The sequence below is a fragment of the Hemiscyllium ocellatum genome, chromosome 1, assembly GCF_020745735.1.
Source record: "Hemiscyllium ocellatum isolate sHemOce1 chromosome 1, sHemOce1.pat.X.cur, whole genome shotgun sequence".
Taxonomy (NCBI): domain Eukaryota; kingdom Metazoa; phylum Chordata; class Chondrichthyes; order Orectolobiformes; family Hemiscylliidae; genus Hemiscyllium; species Hemiscyllium ocellatum.
In genome coordinates, this window is record NC_083401.1 from 84,762,646 (window position 1) to 84,782,589 (window position 19,944).

The 19,944-nt window shown below is 42.9% G+C and overlaps 1 protein-coding gene across 1 annotated transcript in view; it reads left to right on the forward strand.

The window, feature by feature from the left end:
- Nucleotides 1-2,254: 2,254 nt before the first annotated feature.
- The window catches only part of LOC132815103 (cytochrome P450 4V2-like), a 61,273-nt gene continuing 43,583 nt past the window's right edge, over nucleotides 2,255-19,944 (forward strand). The window contains exons 1-3 of the mRNA XM_060823869.1: nucleotides 2,255-2,538; nucleotides 10,799-10,911; nucleotides 18,993-19,078. Coding sequence (XP_060679852.1) covers nucleotides 2,358-2,538; nucleotides 10,799-10,911; nucleotides 18,993-19,078 — 380 coding nt within the window. The 5' untranslated portion in view covers nucleotides 2,255-2,357. The remainder of the gene's footprint in view (nucleotides 2,539-10,798; nucleotides 10,912-18,992; nucleotides 19,079-19,944) is intronic.

The following is a 19,944-nucleotide window of genomic DNA, read 5'->3' on the forward strand; positions in this document are numbered from 1 at the left end:
ATAGCCGCAACATGACCTCTCAATACTCTGACCAATAAAGGAAAGCATACCAAACGCTGCCTTCACTATCCTATCTACCTGCACCTCTACTTTCAAGGAGCTATGAACCTGCACTCCAAGGTCTCTGTTCAGCAACACTCCCTAGGACCTTACCATTAAGTGTATAAGTCCTAGTGTTTTATATAAAATTTTACTATCTTTCTTTTGCTTATATTCAATCATATTTATAAAACCAGGGATAATACATGCCTTTTCAGCAGCTCTGCCCTGCTATCTTCAAGCCTCTCTGTTCCTACAGCAGCTTTAACATTTAATGATGGAGGAGAAGACCCGGTCAACATCAAACAGCAGTGACTGGCGGAACAGCAGAGGCAGATCAAAAAGTAGGAGAAGCCACCTGAGAAGAAAATGCAAAGATGAACTGCTGAACAAAAATACCAAAGCTATTGAAGTAAGAACATGCAAAACAATCAGTGATCCAAGGTGCTGCTGGAGAGTGCTACCAATTTGCGAATAACATGCAAAACAACACTTGTCATTGTATTTATGTATGTAACAAATCTAAGTTGAACTATTTAGTTTGTTATCTCTCATCATTCATCTGAATAAAATGTAGCACTTTATACTTCAATTAGATTTAATTGGCCATGTGTTTCCATACATTTGTGTTCCTGTAATGCAAACAAGAAATGCTGGAAATATTAAGCAAGTTAGGCAGCTCCAATGGTGAAAGAGAGTCAATGGGTTTGCGTAACAGCCTTTTTCAGTTTAAAATACTAGTATAATTCTGCAGGAATTGTGTATAATTTTGGGTGGTTGTTCATTTTTGTCCTGTTGCCTTGCAATTTTGTTAGTATAAAGAAAGAGAGAGGTTATCCCAACTCCTTGCAAAAGAGCCACTTTAGTAGCCAATCAGAGGCCTCTCCCCATCTCTAGACAGTGGCTTGAGTGGGGTAGGGCTTAAAATCTTCCCACACGGACTCCGAACTACATTCCAACCAACAAAATTTGGACCCAACCAGGCTCCAGTTTCCTCATTTCCCCTCCCCCCACCTTGTCTCAGTCGGTTCCCTCAACTCAGCACCGCCCTCCTAACCTGCAATCCTCTTCCTGACCTCTCCGCCCCCACCCCACTCCGGCCTATCACCCTCACCTTGACCTCCTTCCACCTATCCCACCTCCATCGCCCCTCCCCCTAGTCCCTCCTCCCTACCTTTTATCTTAGCCTGCTTGGCTCTCTCTCTCTTATTCCTGATGAAGGGCTTATGCTCGAAACGTCGAATTCTCTATTCCTGAGATGCTGCCTGGCCTGCTGTGCTTTGACCAGCAACACATTTGCAGCTGGGGTAGGGCTTAGCTTTTATAAGGTGGGAAGACCATGCAGAGAAATCTAATGGTATCCCAGCAGACTTTGAGGATGTCATTTTTTTAAGTTATTATGGGCCATGAAGGGGCTCCCTGGTGACAACAGCTCTTTCTCCACTGAGAACCTCCTTCCTCAACCCCCAGCTTGTGGAGCCTTCTGAGTTCCAGTTATCCCTGATCTCTCTTTGAGGGAACTGGCCATTGCTGCTCTCCTTATGCAACTACAGGGGAAGGGAAGCTCTGTGATGGAATGGGAGAGGGAAGAAATTAAATGACAAAAGATTAGATTCCCTACAGTATGGAATCAGGCCCTTCGGCCCAACAAGCCCACCCAGACCCATCCCCCTACCCTATTTTTAGCCTGACTAATGCACCTAACACTATGGGCAATTTAGCATTGCCAATTCACCTGTCATGCACACCTTTGGATTGTGGAAGGAAATCCAAACAGGCATGGGAAGAATGCGCAAACTCCACACAGTTAGTTGCCTGAACCTGGGTCCCTGACGCAGTGAGGCAGCAGTGCTAACAACTGAGCTACCATGCTGCCCCAAAAGGGACATTATACAAGGCAAATAAAATGGAATGGGACAAGAAACTAGAATCTAGAGAAGATGTAACTAGGAAACGCTGCCTGACCTGCTGTGCTTTTCCAGCAACACACTCTCATTTCTAACATTGTATCCAACTGCAGGTCACTCTGCAGAAGCCGCAGAACACTCAACGCTTCACTCTTGTCTGCAGCACAGCCTTTCACCATTAATCTCTGCTGTTTCTCTCCGGACAATATGTAATGTAAGTGCAGATTTCGCAAACCTGTCAGGAAGCTCGATCAGCAACATGAGAGGTCACGTGATGAGTCAGTCACATGACCATGTTTCCCGGAAAGTAGCGAGTGATCGCTGCCACTCCCTTGGCTGGGCAATGTCTCAGTTATAACAGGGAGAGTTCGCTGACAGGACAGTGTCCTCGGACACTGCAGTCCCGGCGGGATGGAGGCGCTGCCTCCCGGTGCAGTGCTGTGTGCTGTCTTCCTCACTGTGTTGGCGGGGCTCGCTGTCCACTTGTTCGCTGACTATGTCCGTAAGTGGAACCAGATGAAGCGGATCCCTGGGCTCAGCCCGACCTACCCGATCCTGGGGAATGCGCTCCTATTCAAGCCAAGTGGAGAAGGTAGATACACACTGCTATCGAGTCAGGCTCTAAGGTCCTACTCACCGACTTAGCGTCTTTGAATTCAGTAACATCAGAGTTAACTTGCTACAGCAAGGGCATGCTGTAAATATTGTATTATCAACCTCGTCAGAAATGTTATAACATGAACCCGGGCCTCCTATCTTGGCGGTAGGGACACTCCTGTTGCGCTACAGGAACCCTCTGAATACTAATCTACAAAGTGATTTACAATTTACTGAATCTGGAATAACTCTGATTCGTTTGCAGTTAATTTTGAAGTACTGGGCTCCTAAATTTCAGTGGGTAAAAAGAATGACTGCAGATGCTGGAAACCAGATTCTGGATTAGTGGTGCTGGAAGAGCACAGTAGTTCAGGCAGCATCCAAAGTGCAGCAAAATCGATGTTTCGGGCAAAAGCCCTTCATCAGAAATTTTTGCCCGAAACGTCGATTTTACTGCTCCTCGGTTGCTGCCTGAACTGCTGTGCTCTTCCAGCACAACTAATCCAGATCCTAAATCTGTGTTAGTGAAGACTCACTAATACTAGAAAAAAAACAGTGATCCTTGTGAATTAAACTTTAGGAAAGAGCTTTGCTTTGCTTGAGCACCCATCTACTATGGCACACATTTGTTTATCTATATCAATGACTTGGATGAGAATGTGCAAGCATAATTAGTAAGTTTGCAGATGACACTATATAGGCGGTATTGTGGACGGTAAGGAAGGTTCTCAGAAATAGCAGTAGAACCTTGATCAGTTGGGGAAGTGGGCCAAGAAATGGCAAAGGGAGTTTAATATAGGTAAGTGTAAGGTTTTGCATTTTGAAGGAACAAATAAAGGCAGGAGTTTCATGGTGAATGGTAGGGCCTTAGGGAGTGTTGTGGAACAGAGGGATCTTGGAGTTCAGGTGCATGGTTCTCTGAAAGTGGAGTCGCAGGTAGACAGGGCAGTGAAGAAGGCTTTTGGCACATTGGCCCTCATCAGTCAGAGCGCTGAGTATAGAAGTTGGGAAGTTATGTTGCAGTTGTACAGGACGTTGGTGAGGCTGCACTTTAGTCACCTTGCTTTCGGAAGAATATTATTGAATTGGAAAGAGTGTAGAAGAAATTTACAAGGATGTTGCCAGTACTCAATGGTGTGAGTTATAGGGAGAGGTTGGACAAGTCAGGATGTTGTTCTGTAGAGCATAGGAAACTGAGGTAGGATCTTAAAGAAGTGTATGAGATTATGTGAGGTATGAGTAGGGTGAATACACTGTCTTTTTCCCAGGGGTGGGGAATCGAGGACTAAAGGGCATTGGTTTAGGGTGAGAAGAGAAATAATGTCCCTCAGGCTTCCACAACTTTTTTTACACATAGGGTGGTACATGTATGAAATGCATTCCTGATGAAGGGCTTATGCTCGAAACGTCGAATTCTCTATTCCTGAGATGCTGCCTGGCCTGCTGTGCTTTGACCAGCAACACATTTGCAGCTGCCAGCGGAAGTGGTTGAGGTGGGTACATTGACAACATTTAAAAGACATTTGGACAAATACATGGATAGGAAAGGGTTAGAAGGATATGGGCCAAGTGCAGGGAAATGGGATTAGCCTGGATTTTGGTTGGCATGAACTAGTTGGGTCAAAGAGTACGGCTGCAGTGCTGTAGGGCTGCAGTGCTGTAGGGCTCCATGACTCTATCACTTGATCAAACTGGTTTGTTTTAAAAGTAAGTGGAAACTAACCTGTGATTTAATTGTGGAATCAAAATAGGTTCAGTACATTTTACTTTGTGTTCACAAACAACATGTGGTGATTTGAATATTTTAAAAAGCAGTTTTGAACTTTTGCCTGCTGTGGAATCTCAGTTTGAGGAAACTAAAATTCTGTGACTTGAAGACCATAAAGCTTTGGGAGTGATGAGAGAGAATCAGTGCGATTTAAATAATACACACCATGATTAAGAATTGAGAATTAAAACTCGGAGTTTCTAATTCAGTGGTTAAAACAACTTTGCATTAATATATTTCACTTTTATGTAGTAGCACTTGGAGGAGTATTGCTGAAAAAAGACACATTTTACTAATTTTCATCTGATCGGGACAAATTCACCAGAAATACAGCAGGAGAAGAGTGTGCTGATTAGTAGATGCTTTATCTTGCTTATATGACTGGCAGCTAACTGCCAGTTTTGGTTTGAATTTAAAGTAGACATGTTGACAGTCTAGACAATTACTTGAAAAGTGAAACAGAGGATGGCTGTCAGTTATTTTGTTGAGTTTAACCAATTACAATTAAACCAACGTCCAGTCTTCTGGCACCTCCCCTGTGACTATCAGTGACACAAATATCTCAGCAAGAGGCCCAGCAATCACTTCTCTAGCTTCCCACTGAGTTCTAGGATACACCTGATCAGGTCCTGGGAATTTATCCATCTTTGTGTTTCAAGACATCCAGCACTGCCTCCTCTGTAGTATGGGCATTTCGCAAAATGTCACCATCTATTTCCCTACATTGTGTATATATTTCATGTCCTCTTCCACAGTAAATACTGGTGCAAAATACTCGATTAGTATCACCCCATCTCCTGTGGCTCCCCACAAAGGCCACCTTGCTGATCTTTGAGGGGCCCTATTCTCTCCCTAGTTACCCTTTTGTCCTCAGTATTTGTACAAATCCTTTGTATTCTTTTTAACTCTATTTGCCAAAGCTATCTCATTCCTGATTTGCTCTCCTGATTTCCCTCTGAAGTATACTCTTACTGCCTTTATACTCTTCAAAGGATTCACTCGATCTATCCTGTCTGTACCTGACATATGCTTCCTTCTTTTTCTTAACCAAACCGTCAATTTCTATAACATTCCCTATACCTACCAGCCTTCTCTTTCACCCGGACAGGAATATACTGTCTCTGGTCTCTTGTTATCTCATTTCTGAAGACTTTCCATTTTCCAGCCATCCCTTTATATGCCCCAATCAACTTATGAAAGTTCTTGCCTAATTTTGTCAAAATTGGCCTTTCTCCAATTTAGAACTTCAACTGTTAGATCTGGTTTATCCTTTTCTATCACTATTTTTAAAACTATTAGAATTATGGTTGCTGGCCCCAAAGTGCTCCCCCACTGACACCTCAGTCACCTGCCCTGCCTTATTTCCCACGAGTAGGTCAAGTTTTGCACCTTTTCTAGTATAGATACATCCACATACTGAATCAAAACATTTTCTTGTACACTTTTAACAAATTTTGCTCCATCTAAACCCTTCACATTGTGGCAGTCCCAGTCTATGTTTGAAAAGTTAAAATCCCCTCCCATAATCGCCCTATTATTCTTACAGTTAACTGAAATCTTCTTACAAACTTGTTTCTCAATTTCCAGCTGAATATTAGGATGTCAATAATATAGTCCCAATAAGATGATCCTCCCTTTCTTATTTCTCAGTTCCATCCAAATAACTTCCCTGGATGTATTTCTGGGAGTATCCTCCATCATACAGTTGTAACGCTATCCCTTGTTAAAAATGCCACTCCCCTTCCTCTCTCGCCCCCATTTCTATCCTTCCTATCGTATTTGTATCCTGGGACATTAAGCTACCAGTCCTATCCATCCCTGAACCACGTTTCCTAAATTGTTATAATATCCCAGTCCCACATTCTTAACCGTGCCCCGAGTTCATCTGCCTTCCCTGTTAGGCCTCTTGCATTGAAATAAATGCAGTTTAACTTTGCAGTCCTACCTTGTTCTCTGCTTTGTCCCTGCCTGCCCTGACTGATAGTGTTGAGAAAATAAGTGAGTCAGTCTCAGATTGATCTCTTTCCTCGCTATCTCCCTGTTTGGTTTGATTTGATTTTATTATTGTCACGCATACTGAGATATCGTGAAAAGTGCAGTTTTATATGGTATATAGGCAGATTATTCTATTACCCTGATGCACTTTGTACTGTATAAAATGTAGAATAGTGTTACTGCTGTGCAGAGAGAGAGAGAAGTATTAAGCTGAGTCTGGTAACAGTGGGGAAGAAGCTGTACTTTACGTGTTTTCAAATTTTTCCATCTTCTACCTGATGTCAAAGGATGGGAGATTTACACCTGGAGTGGAAGGGGTCTTTGATTGTGTTGGTTGCTTTCCTGAGGCAGCAGGAAGTGCAGACGGAGTCAATGAAAGGGAGGCTGTTTTGTGATGTGCTAGGCTGTGTTCACAACTCTCTGTAGTTCCTTGCGAAGAGCCATTGCTGTAATGCATCCAGATATGATGCTTTCGGGTCTTTATGGACATGCTGAATTTCCTTCGCCTCTATTTCCTCGGGGGCGTTTTTTTTTGACTGTAGTGCCACTGTGGTAGACCAGGACAGATTTTGGTGATTGTTATTCCTAGGAACTTAATGCTTTTGGCATCAGCACCATTGATGTAGACAGGGGCATGCTCTCTACTCCGCTTCTTGAAGTCAGTGATCAGCTCCTTCCCTTTTGCTGACATTGAGGGAAACATTGTTGTCTTTGTACCATACCACTTAGCATTCAATCTCTTTCCTGTACTCTGTCTTGTTATTTGAGATTTGGCTTACGCCATTGGTGTAGTCAGCAAGCTTGTAAGTGGTGTTGGGTTGGAATTTGGCCAAATAATCATATGTATAAGGAGTGTAGTAGGGGGCTGAATATGCTGCCTTGCAGGGCGCTGATGTTGAGAATCATGGTAGAGGAGATGTTGTTGCCTATTTTTATCAAATTCAGTCTATAGGTCAGGAAACTGAGGATCCAGTACAGTGTGGGGAGCACAGACCTTGGTCTTTTGAGTTTGGAGATGTGTTTATTTGGAATTATGGTGTTGAAGGTGGAGCTGTACTCAGTAAATAGGAGCTGGACTTGGGTTTCCTTGTTACCCTTTTGTACCAGAGATGAGTATACAGTCAGGAAGATAACTGCTGTGGACCTGTTGTGTCAAATTGCAAAGGATCAAGGCAGTTGATGTGAGCTGTGGCTAACCTTTCATTGATGTGATAATTATGGAGGTCAGAGCCACTGAGCGTTTGGCATTGAGGCATGCTGTGTGACTTTTCTTTGATACCAGGATGATGGTGGTCTTTTTGAATCAGGTGGGGACTTCAGATTGTTGTAAGGAGGGGTTAAAGATGTTAGTAAATACTGGTCCGTACGGGATCTGAGTGCATGGCCGGGGACTCCATCCAGGCCAGTCGCTTTCTGAGGGCTCATTCTCGAGAAATCTGCTGCAGATGTCAGATCAGCTGTGCTCCCTATGGCCAGAGAAACCAGAGCCAACCTTCCTGGTTTAAATTAAAACAAAACCTGTCTGTTAACTATCAGTCATAATCCAACTAGTGTATTCTTCATGGCAACATCACCAACAAACAACACTTTTATCTTGGTATATAAATATTGTTTTCCCTTTTGTTTGGCAATCCTTGCTAATTGTCTGCTATTGGAATACTGCATGCAATTCTGGTCTCCCTGTGATAGGAAGAATAGAACAAAGAAAATAACAATACGTGAACAGGCCCTTTGGCCCTGCAAGCTTGCGCCGATCCAGATCCTCTATCTAAACCTGTTGCCTATTTTCTAAACCTGTATCCCTCTGCTCCCTGCTCATTCATGTATCTGTATAGATACACCTTAACTGACGCTTTTGTGCACACCTCTACTACCTCTGCTGGCAAGGTGTTCCAGGTATCCATCTCCCTCTGTGTGTAAATAACTTTCCACATGTGTCTCCCTTGAACTTTTCCCCTTTTCACTTTGAACTCGTGACCCCTAGTAATTGGTCCCCCACTCTGGGGGAAAAAGCTTCTTGCTATCCACCCTGTCTATACCCCTCATGGTTTTGTAGACCTCGATCAGGTCCATCTTTCTAATAGAAATAATCCTAATCTACTCAACCTCTCTTCATAGTTAGCTTCTTCCACATGAGGCATCATTCTGGTGAAGCTCCTGTGCACCCTCTCCAAAGCATCCACATCCTTTTGGTAATGTGGAGACCAGAACTATATGCAGTATTCCTAACGTGCCCAAACAACAGTGATACAACTGTAACATGACCTGCCAACCCTTGTACCCAATATTCCATTTGATGAAGGAAAGCATGCCATGCTTTCTTGACTGCTCTATCGATCTGCATTGCAACCTTTAGATTACAATGGACCTGAACACCCAGAGGGCGGTACGGTGGCACAGTGGTTAGCACTGCTGCCTCACAGCGCCAGGGACCCGGGTTCAATTCCCGACTCAGGCGACTGACTGTGTGGAGTTTGCACGTTCTCCCCGTGTCTGCGTGGGTTTTCTCCGGGTGCTCCGGTTTCCTCCCACAGTCCAAAGATGTGCAGGTCAGGTGAATTGGCCATGCTAAATTGTCCCGTAGTGTTAGGTGAAGGGGTAAATGTAGGGGTGGGTTGCGCTTCGGCGGGTCAGTGTGGACTTGTTGGGCCGAAGGGCCTGTTTCCACACTGTAAATCTAATCTAAAAAAAAATCTCTCTATACATCACTTTTAGGGTTTTTTCATATACTGTATTGTTCGTTCAAAATGCATCACCTCACATTTGCCTGGATTCAACTCTATTTGCCATTGCCCTGCCCAACTCTACAATCTATCTATATTCTGCTGCATTCTCTGACAGTCCCCTTCACTATCTGCTGCTCCACCAATCTTGGTCTGATTAGCAAGTTTGCAGATGACACCATCTATACCTTCCTCCACATCATTTATGTATATCACAAACAACAGTGGTCCCACCATAGATCCCTGTGGAACACGACTAGTCACAGTTCTCCATTTTATGAAATTCCCTTCCACTACTACTCTCTGCCTCCTGCTGCCCAGCCAGTTTTCTATCCATCTAGCTAGTACACCCTGGACCCCATGTGACTTCACTTTCTCCATCAGCCTACCATGGGGAACCTTATCAAATGCCTTACTGAAGTCCATGAATGTGACATGTACATCTTCCCTCATCGATCATCTTTGTCACTTCCTCAAAGAATTCTATTAAGTTGGTAAGATATGACCTTCCTTGCACCATGTCGTCTATCACTGATGGCCCATTTTCTTCCAATGGGAATAGATCCTATCCCTCCGTATCTTCTCCAGCATCTTTCTTACCACCAATGTTAGGCTCACCAGTCTATAATTAGCTGGATTACCCCTGCTACCCTTCTTAAACAATGTGACAACATTCACAATTTTTCAGTCCTCCGGGACCTCACCTGTGTTCAAGGATATTGCAAAGATACTGTAAAAGCCCAACTGTTTCCCTCTTACTTCCCTCAGTAACCTGGTATAGATCCCATCCGGGCCTGGGAACATGTCCACCCAATACCTTTTAGAATACCCAACACTTCCTCCCTCCCTATACCGACTTGACCTAGAGTAATCAAACCTGATGACATTCCTGATGAAGGGCTTTTGCCCAAAACGTCTATTTTCCTGCACCTCGGATGCTGCCTGACCTGTTGTGCTTTTCCAGCACCACTCTAATCTCCAGCATCTGCAGTACCCACTTCCATCTAGAGTAATCAATCATCTATTACTAACCTCAACATCCATCATGTCTGTCTCCTCAGTGAATACCGATGCAAAGTACTCATTACAAATCTCACCCATTTTCTCTGACTCCATGCATAACTTTTCTCCTTTTGTTTTTGAGTGGGCCAACCCTTTCTGTTGTGAAACTTGAAAGGGTTCAGAAAAGATCTACAAGGAGGTTGCCAGGGTTGGAGGGTTTGAGCTATAGGGAGAGACTGAATAGGCTGGGGCTGTTTTTCCTGGACTGTTGGAGGCTGATGGGTGACCTTTTATAGAGGTTTATAAAATCATGAGGGGCATGGATAGAGTAAATAGACAAAGTCTTTTCCCTGGGGTGGGGAGTCCAGAATTAGAGGGCATAAGTTTAGAGTGAGAGGGGAAAGATATAAAAGGGATGTAAGGGCAACGTTATCACGCAGAGAGTGGTGTGTGTATGGAATAAACTGCCAGAGGAAGTGGTGGAGGCTGGTACAATTACAAAATGTAAAAGGCATCTGGATGGGTATATGAATAGAAAATGTTTAGAGGGGTATGTGCCAAGTGCTGGCAAATGGGACTAGATTAATTTAGGATATCTAATGGTATGGACGAGTTGAACTGTTGTCTCTGTTTCTGTGCTGTATATCTCTATGACTGAGAGTGTGACATCAAAAAGCTTCGCCAAAGTCTCCTCTCTTTTTCAACAATACTCAAGTTCTGTATTTTGAAACAATGACTTAAATCATAATTATTTTTGGGTTCTTCAGACTTTTTCATTCAACTGATTGAATTTACCACCAAGTGCAGAGACGAACCACTCATGAGATTATGGTTGGGACCACTACCCTTCGTTGTGTTGTTTCATGCAGAGACTGTAGAAGTAAGTTTTTTTTTGTATATGGTCTTTTGGGTTTGTGTTTGGAATACTGTATATTTTAAATGTAATCATTCATGGGGTGGCACTGGCAAGTCATCCCTAGTTGCCCTTCAGAAGATGATGGTGAACGGCCTTCTTGGACAGCTGAAGCTAATATAGTGAAATATTCTAACATTGCAGTTAGGGACACCATTCTAGGACTCTAACCAGCAATGATGAAGGACTCGGGATATACTTCCAAACCAGGAATAGTGAATATGTGTAGTTCTGTTGACTCTGCTGTCCTTTTCGTTATGGCTTGAGTGATGCTGTAGTGCATCTTGCAGACAATGCTAGTTGCAGTTAGATAATGCTTTTGGAGCTCTACCTATCTAGGAACATTGATATCTCCTCAAACTGACTTGTGAGTTATGGTGACCTGGATTCATTAGAAGTTTTAAATCTGACCAAGTTATATTCAGTTAATTAACAGATTGGTCTTTGGTAGGTGGTGAGGGAGCTAATAAGAGGGTTAAACATATCTGACCTCATCCTTACCAATCTGCTTGTTGCAGATACATCTGTCCATGACCATGTCAGTGACCACTGCACAGTCTTTGTGGAGGCTAATACTTAGTGCCACACACACATGTAGGGTATGCTCAATCAGTATGTTAAATTGAACAGACTTTTTGAGCATCTCAAGATTGCCATCCAAGAGGTGCTGTGGGCTATTGTCAGTTGCAGAAGTGTACTCCAGTACTATTTCTTGACCTCTTACCTCAAAACTCGGCATAACCCCCACTCTACCATTGCTATAAATCATAGGGGATCAATCTGGTTTAATGCGGAGTGCAGGAGGGGAAGCCAGGATAGCACCAGGCATACCCAAAGTGAAGTTAAATGAGCTACAAGACAGAACTACAAACCCATAAATAGCAGTGATAACAATTCCAATGAATCCAGTTTAATCTCTGCATCTGAGAGTGTGTTGCTAGAAAAGCACAGCAGGTCAGGCAGCATCCGAGGAGCAGGAAAATCTATATTTCTGCCAGAGCCCTTCATCTGTAATGAGGCTGGGAGCCTCAGGATGGGGAGATAAAACCACCTCCATCTACCTATTGTAAAAACCCCAGTTCCACCTTTCCAGTTCAGCACCGCCCTCATGACCTGTCCCACCTGTCAATCTTCCTTCCCACCAATCTGCTCCACCCTCCTCTCTGACCTATCACCTTTACCCCCACCTCCATCCACTTTTGCAAAAAATTATCTCACCATCCCCGAGGCTCCCAGCCTCATGATGAAGGGCTTCAGCCCAAAACCCCAATTTTCCTGCTGCTTGGATGCTGCCTGACCTGCTGTGCTTTTCCAGCACCACACTCAACTCTGATCTCACTGTCATCTAATCTCTGCAGTCCTGCCATATCCAGCCATCAATATTGGTGGATAATTAAAGAGCTCACTGGAGTGAGAGAAGATCCATAAACTTTCTCATCCCCGATGATACAGAACCTGTGACATCAGGGCACAAAATAGCCTAAAGTGCCAAATAGGTGATTAATTTGTTTCTCCTTCAGAGATCCCTAATATCACAGATGCCAGTTTTCAGCCAATTCAGTTCATTCCACGTGAAATCAAAAATGGCAGAATGCACTGGATTCTGAAAACACTACACATCCAGAAAATGACCTTCTCCAACAAAAGAATCTGGCTGTCAGAATACTCTTGATATTCAGTGGTATAACCATTGGTAAATTCTCGCTATCAACATCCAGGGAATTACAATAGACGAGAAATTAAACTGGACTAGCCATGTAAATACTGTTGCAGTAAGTAACGTATTTGTACACTGTTGAAATTCATCCATCATTTACAAGGCACCAGTCAGGCGTGTGATGGAATACTCTCCACTTGCCTGGATGATGCAGCTGTAACAACCATACAAAGCTTGACACCATCCAGGACAAGGAAGCCCACTTGATTGGCAGTGCATCCGCAGGCATTCACTCCCTCCACTACTGACACTCAGCAGTGTCTCCCATCTACAAGATGCATTGCAGACATTCACCAGAGATCCTCAGTTAATACCTTCTAAGCCCGCATCCATCTTGAAGGACAATGGTAGCATACACGTGGGAATACCACTGTCTGCAAATTTCCATCTAAGATACCACCTGATTTGGGAATATATTGCTGCTGCTTCAGTGTTGCTGAGCTAAAATTCTGGAACTCCCTCCCTAAGGGTATTGTGGATCTACTACAACATATGAACTACAACCGTTCAAGAAGGCAGTCCACATGCACGTTCACAATGGCAATTTGGGATAAATATTGCATGAATAAGAGCAACAGCCTGACATAGTATACTCCCTGATAAATAGTTTACAACAATTGTTCTAGTCTCTTCCATTATCACCCTTGCGACAGGGCTACCAGAGTTGGTGGCGTCATGGTATATAGAGTGTGGACTGGAATCTTCAACATTTGACTCTGGACATCATGGTATCACATGGCCTCAGGTCTAACATTTGTAAGGAGTCCTCACACAGATTGCCCCCTTAACTGATGAAATGAGGAGTGTGTATTGGAAACCACTTTGAAGTACCACTGAGGGAGGCAAGATTGCTGAATGTACTCTGGGTGGGAGACACAATGCCCCAGACATTATTGCCTGCTCTGAATGAAGGAAACATCTTCCAGCATGGACCTGCTTTGAAGTGGTATGGGAAATCAGCAAAATTGTACTTCACTGTAAGCTCCAAAGAGATGGTCTGGCATTCTCTGACTCCATGGTTGCCATGCAGCGAAGGTTTGGTCTGGAGGATGTGAACTTGCTAGGAGCAGTGCCAGAATTACCTAAAAATGAGATCACCCTGGTGAAGCTGTAGTGCATGTTTGCTAGACTGTGGAAGCAATGCACGACTGACAGAACTAAGTTATCGGACAAGCATCTTGATTAAGTCAAGATCCTATAGTTATGAATCCAATTATAAACAGTGTTGGGCAATTAAACACAGAGCCAGAAGAGGATAGCCCATGAACATTTTCAGCCTCAATTATGGAAGAGCCTAGCAGGTACGGAGCATTTGCATCTATCTACTGCCAAAAATGCTGAATGGATTATCCAACTCGACCACCTCCTGATGTGCCAAAGTGACACATGACTGCTTTCAGCCATGATGTGGAGATGCTGGTGATAGACTGGGATGGACAAAGTCAGAAGTCACCGCATCAGGTTATAGTCCAACAGGTTTATCTGAAATGTTTTTATTGGTTGGACTATAACCTGGTGTTGTGTAACTACTACTTTTCAGCCAGTTCAGTTCACTTCATGCATGGACATACAAAATCAAAGCAGAAATAGACTCTTTGACCCATTTGAGCCTGCTCTGCCATTTAATAAGTTCATAGCTGATTTGTTTTGGGTTTTGAATTTCACATTCCCGTCTCTTCTCATTCACCTTTGAATTTTTAAGAAAAAGGTGGACAGAGGTTTGTTAGGCAGAGGAATCAATAACTCTGCCTTCATCACCTTCTTGATGTAATATGTTCCAAAGTGTCTCAGTCCCCAGGGGAAAAAAAAATCTCCTCGTCTTTGTCCACAAATGTGACCTCTAACTTAATGTTCCTGAGTTTTGGACTGACCCACAAGAGAAAACATCCATGTCTACCTTGTTGAGATTATTAAGTCACCTCTCATTCTTCTAAGCTGCAGTGGAAACAAGCCAGTCTCTCTGACTAATCCTGCGTAAGACAACTCTGCTATCGGTTCAGTAAACCACCTCTGGTACACTTCCTTTTAAGTAAGGATATCAAATCTGCACAGGTAATCAGATGTGGTCTTACTAATGTCCTGCATAACTGGGATATAACAAGCTTTTATATTCAATTTCACTTGGCGATTAAATGATAGCATTTTATTAGCCTTCTTGGTTACTTGCATTTTAACCTTTTGTAACTAATGGTTTGCAACAACACTCTCTAAGCTCAATGCCATCTTGGTCAACGCAGCCCCCTTGATCAGCAATTCATCCACTGTCATGATCATTCTCTCCATCATAGCACGCTCTGGCGCTAGTGTGCAGCATCTATAAGATGCATTGCAATACACTTGCAACAGCTCTTTCAAACTTAAAAATGTAAGACCAAGGATAATTGAAAAATGGACAGGTCACTAGAACATAGAACAGCACAGTACAGGCCCTTCGATCCATGATGTTGTGCCGAGCATTGATCTTAATTTACTGCCGTTCATGTGTTTGTCCAGCAGTCGCTTAAATGTCCCTAATGACTCTGACTCTACTACCATTGCCGGCAGTGAATTCCAAGCACCCACCACACTCTGTGTAAAGAATCTATCTGATATCTTCCCCTATACCTTCCTCCAATCACCTTTAAAACTATGACCCCTTGCCATTTCTGCCCTGGGGAAAAGTCACTGGCTATCGACTCTATCTATGCCTCTCATTACCTTTGTACACCTCTGTCAAGTCACCTTTCTTCCTCCTTCCCTCCAGTGTAAAAAGCCCTAGCTCACTCGCCTCTCTTCATAAGATAAGCCCTCTAATCCAGGCAGCATCCTGGTAAATTTCTTCTGCACTCTTCCTTAAGCATCAACATCCTTCCCATAATGAGGTGACCAGAACTGGAGTGGCCTAACTTGGGTTTGTAGAGCTGCGGCAAAACCCCACGGTTCTTAAGCTCAATCCCCCCATTATCGAAAGCCAGAACACCGTATGCCACCTTAACAACCCTATCAATGTGGAGGCAACTTAGAGGGATTTATGTACATGGACCCCAAGATCCCATTGTTCCTCCACATGGCCAAGAATCTTGCCTTTTAACCCTGTATTCAGCATTAAAATTTGACCTTCCAAAATGAATCACTTCATATTTAACCAGGTTGAACTCCATCTGCCACTTCTTCGAAGTCATTTATATAAACTATAAAGAGCAGAGGCCCAGGAACAGATCCCTGTGAGACACCACTGGTCACCGACCTCCAGGTGGAATATCTCCCATCCACTGTCGTCTTTCGACCAGCCAGTTCTGTGTCCCGACAGCCGAATTTCCCTGTATCCCATACCTCCTAACTTTGTGAATGAGCCTGCCATGGGGAACCTTATTAAATGCCTTACTGAAATCCATATACACCACATCCACTGCTTGACCTTTGTCAACTTATCTCGTCACATCCTCAAGAACTCAATGAACCTGCCCCTCACAAAGCCATGCTGACTATCTTTAATCAAAGTGTTTTTCTAAATAGTCATAAATCCTATCTCTCAGAATCCTTTCCAGTTACCTTGCTTACCACAGATGTAAGACTGACTGATCTGTAATTCCTGGGGATTTCCCCATTCTCTTCCTTGAAAAGAGGAACAACATTCACCTCCCTCCAATCATCTGGTACTACTCTCGTGGGGAGTGAGGATGCAAAGATCATTGCCAGGGGTGCAGCAATCTCATTCCTCACTTCTCTTCATAACCTTGGACATATCTGATCCAGCCTTGGGACTTATCTATCTTGATGCTTCCCAGAATTTCCAGCACATCCACTTCCTTAATCTGTTCAAGCCTATTAATCTGGTCCATGGTATTCTCACTGTCAACAAGAACCTTCTGTCTTGAATACTGAAGCAAAAAACTCATGTAGAGCCTCCCTATCACTTCCGACTCCATGCACAAGTTCCCTCACTATCCCTGATTGAGCCTACTTGCAAGTTCCCCTCCAAATGTCACACTGTTCTGTCAACTGTGTCACGAAAACCCATCTCTTTCACTAATGTGCCTTAAAGTGAAACCATTATGTATTGCAACACTTTTTTTTAAACAAAGGCCTCCTGTTATGCCTAGTTTTTTACTGCTTGCCTTAAATCTGTGTTCATTGGTTATTGGTCTCAGCAATTAACTCTAGTCACTTAAAATCCACACGTGATTGAGTGATATTCAATCATTTTTACTCTCAGAAGGATGATTTTTTGGACAGGGCAAACCTTGGCAATTTTCCACCATGTCCATCATAGCTACACTGGAACAGCTTAGCCTGGGGCCAGGATCTTGTCTTCTGACAAGACTCTCTTTAACACACTCTTGTCAAGGCCCGTGCTTTAGCTAATACTTGATATTATGTGGTGCGTATTGAGTTGGCTGAAGACTGCCTTTCATGATGGTTGAAGGAGGCTGAGATAGATCTTCTGGCTGATGGATACAAATGGCTCAAATTTGCTGCTTCTGATTATGTTGGATTCTGTTGTAATTGAGGCTGTGGATGTTCTTGGAATCTAGGCCTTCCTCAACCAATCAATTGTCCAGTTAGTTCTATCCACCTCCTTAACAGGAAGTGAGAGGGCTGCATAGCTTTGAAGTAGTCTGTCACTCGAAGAATGACTTAGCTCTGTTTATGATATGTTACTAGCTTTGTTTGAACGTATCCTGTTTAATGCAGTGATAATGCTAGAAAACATGAAAGAATGTTATCAGCGTGGCAAATGGATTAGTTGGCAGCATTTTCCTGTCAATATTATCCTGGACTGATGCATCAACAACAAGTAGGTCAGTGAGATTGTGTATCCTCAGCTCCTGTTGAGATCCACTCTGGAAGCTCTGTCTTTCAGGCTTTGACCAGCTCAGTCAGCATTTGAGGTTGAGCCAGTTTTGGTGATTGGGCATTACTGCCTCCCATCCAGAAAACATTCTGTGGTTTTATTACTCTCACTGGGTCTTCCCGATGACATTCAACACTGTTGAGGACTTCATCAATTATAGCATATAGTCATATAGCATGGGAACACACCCTTTGGGACAAGTCCTCTGTCCAGATTTCCTAAATTGAACTAGTCCCATTTGCCTGCCTCTAGCCCATATCCCTCTACAATTTTCCTATCCCTTTAACTGTTCAAAAGTCTTTTAAATGTTGTGTTTGTACCAGCCTCTAGAAGCTCATTCCATATGCACAGCTCTCTGAGAAAATGTTGCCCTTCATGTCCCTTTTGAATCTTTTCCCCCTCACCTTAAACCTATGCCCTCTAGTTTCCTATACCTGGGGAAGAGAGCTTGGATATTCACCTTACCTGTGACCCTCATGACCTTAAACTTCTATAAGGTGACCCCCTCAGTCTCAGCTCCAAGGGAAACCAGTCCCAGACTACCAGCCTCTGCTTATAACTAAAACCCTCTAGTTTTGGATCATCCTTGTAAATTGTTTTTCATGTCCTTTCCGTTTAAAACATCCTCTGTACAGCAGGGTGACCGGTATTATATGCCATTCTCCAAATGTGGCCTTATTGATGTCTTGTACAGCCGTACTGTGATGTCCCAACTCCTGTATTCATTGTTTGACCAATAAAGGCAAGCATGCCAAATATTGCCTTACCACCCTGTTTACCTGTGATGCCACTTTCAAGGAACTATACACCTGCATCCCCAGGTCTCTTTGATCAACAAAACACCCCAGAGCCCTACCATTAACTGTATAAGTCCTACTAAAACTCAAACCCTCAGATTTATATGAATTAAGCTCCATCTGTCATTCCTCAGTCCATTGGCCTAGTTGATGAAGATACCATTGTACTCTTTGATAATCACCTTTGTTGTCCACTATACCAGCAATGTTGGTATCATCTGCAAATTTGCTGCCCATGCCTCCTATATTCTTATCCAAATTGTTTCTATAACTTCTGAACAACAGTGGACTCAGCACCAATTCTTGAGGTACACTGCTGGTCACAGGCCTCCAGTCTGAACAACCCTCTATCACCACCCTCTCTCTTACTATCCAGCCAATTTTGAGTCTAGTTGGCTAGTTCTCCCTGGATTCCACATGATCTAACTTTACTAACTGGTGTACCATGTGGAGCCTTGTTGGAAACTTCACTAAAGTTTGAGTGATGATGCTGTGCAATAGGTTTTTTAAATCTGGGTTTCATTCTGAGTTACCCAAAGTGTACTGTTGATAAAACTGTTTTTTACCTATTTTGAACTGCTGTAATAGAATATGGCAGTAGCCTATGATTTCTGTTTTATAAGCACATAGATATTTATTGAAATTCTGTGACAAGTACACTCACACTGTTCACAATTTGTATCATCTTGTAATCCTATAGGTCATATTGAACAGTTCCAAGCACCTTGATAAGTCCTATGCATACAAGTTTCTTCACCCCTGGCTTGGAACAGGACTATTGACAAGGTATTGTTTGTTCATCCACGTCTAAACTTGTATCGCAGATTATATTATCTGAATAGTTCTCTGTAGTGTTGTTATAGGTAACAAAGAGACCCTTATTCGTAACATCAAAATTATTATACAAGAAGCAGCTCTTTCATATTGACAACTCAACAACTGTCATCTTCTATGTAGCTATGTCCTGTGACACAATAGTATAGTACTGTAGCAAGAGGGCAGCATATTACTGAAGTAAGTTTAAATTTTATTAACTGGGTAATCAGTGTTTTTTTTGTTACCTCTCTTCTGTTTCGGTCCCTCTGTTAATCTTGATATTATTCAGTAGAAGTCAAACAGGGATCTCGTTGCCTAACATTCTGTTTTGTTCTCAGTGTCTACTCCTGAAGAACAACTGCGTTTTGTTGAGCAGGCTGTGATGATATTTATGAGGTGGGGAATTGTCCCTCAATTACTGCTCTGATAATTCATTGCAAAAAGGTTCTGCAGCTACCTGCATTTATTCTGGCATGTCTGGCATCCTTAATAAATGTCATTAGTTTCAGTGAGACCCCATTAAATCTGACCATTTGTAGTTAAAGCTAGGTATCAGTTGTTATTTGGCAAAACGTTACTATGTTTGGGATCTAACATTCAAAGAACTATTTTCACCACAACAGAGAAGTAGATTCATCCATCCCATGGAACATGCCAATTAAATTATTGCACTCCAAACTAAATAATTCCAAGATTCAATGACTCCTTTTAATCAGACTACTCAGAGCAAGCATTTTTGAAGTGATCTCAGTTTGAATACAATACAATATTTTGCTCACAAAATAACTAAGTGGCACGTATGTAAATTTGGAAGCAAGTATACCATAGTTGTGCTT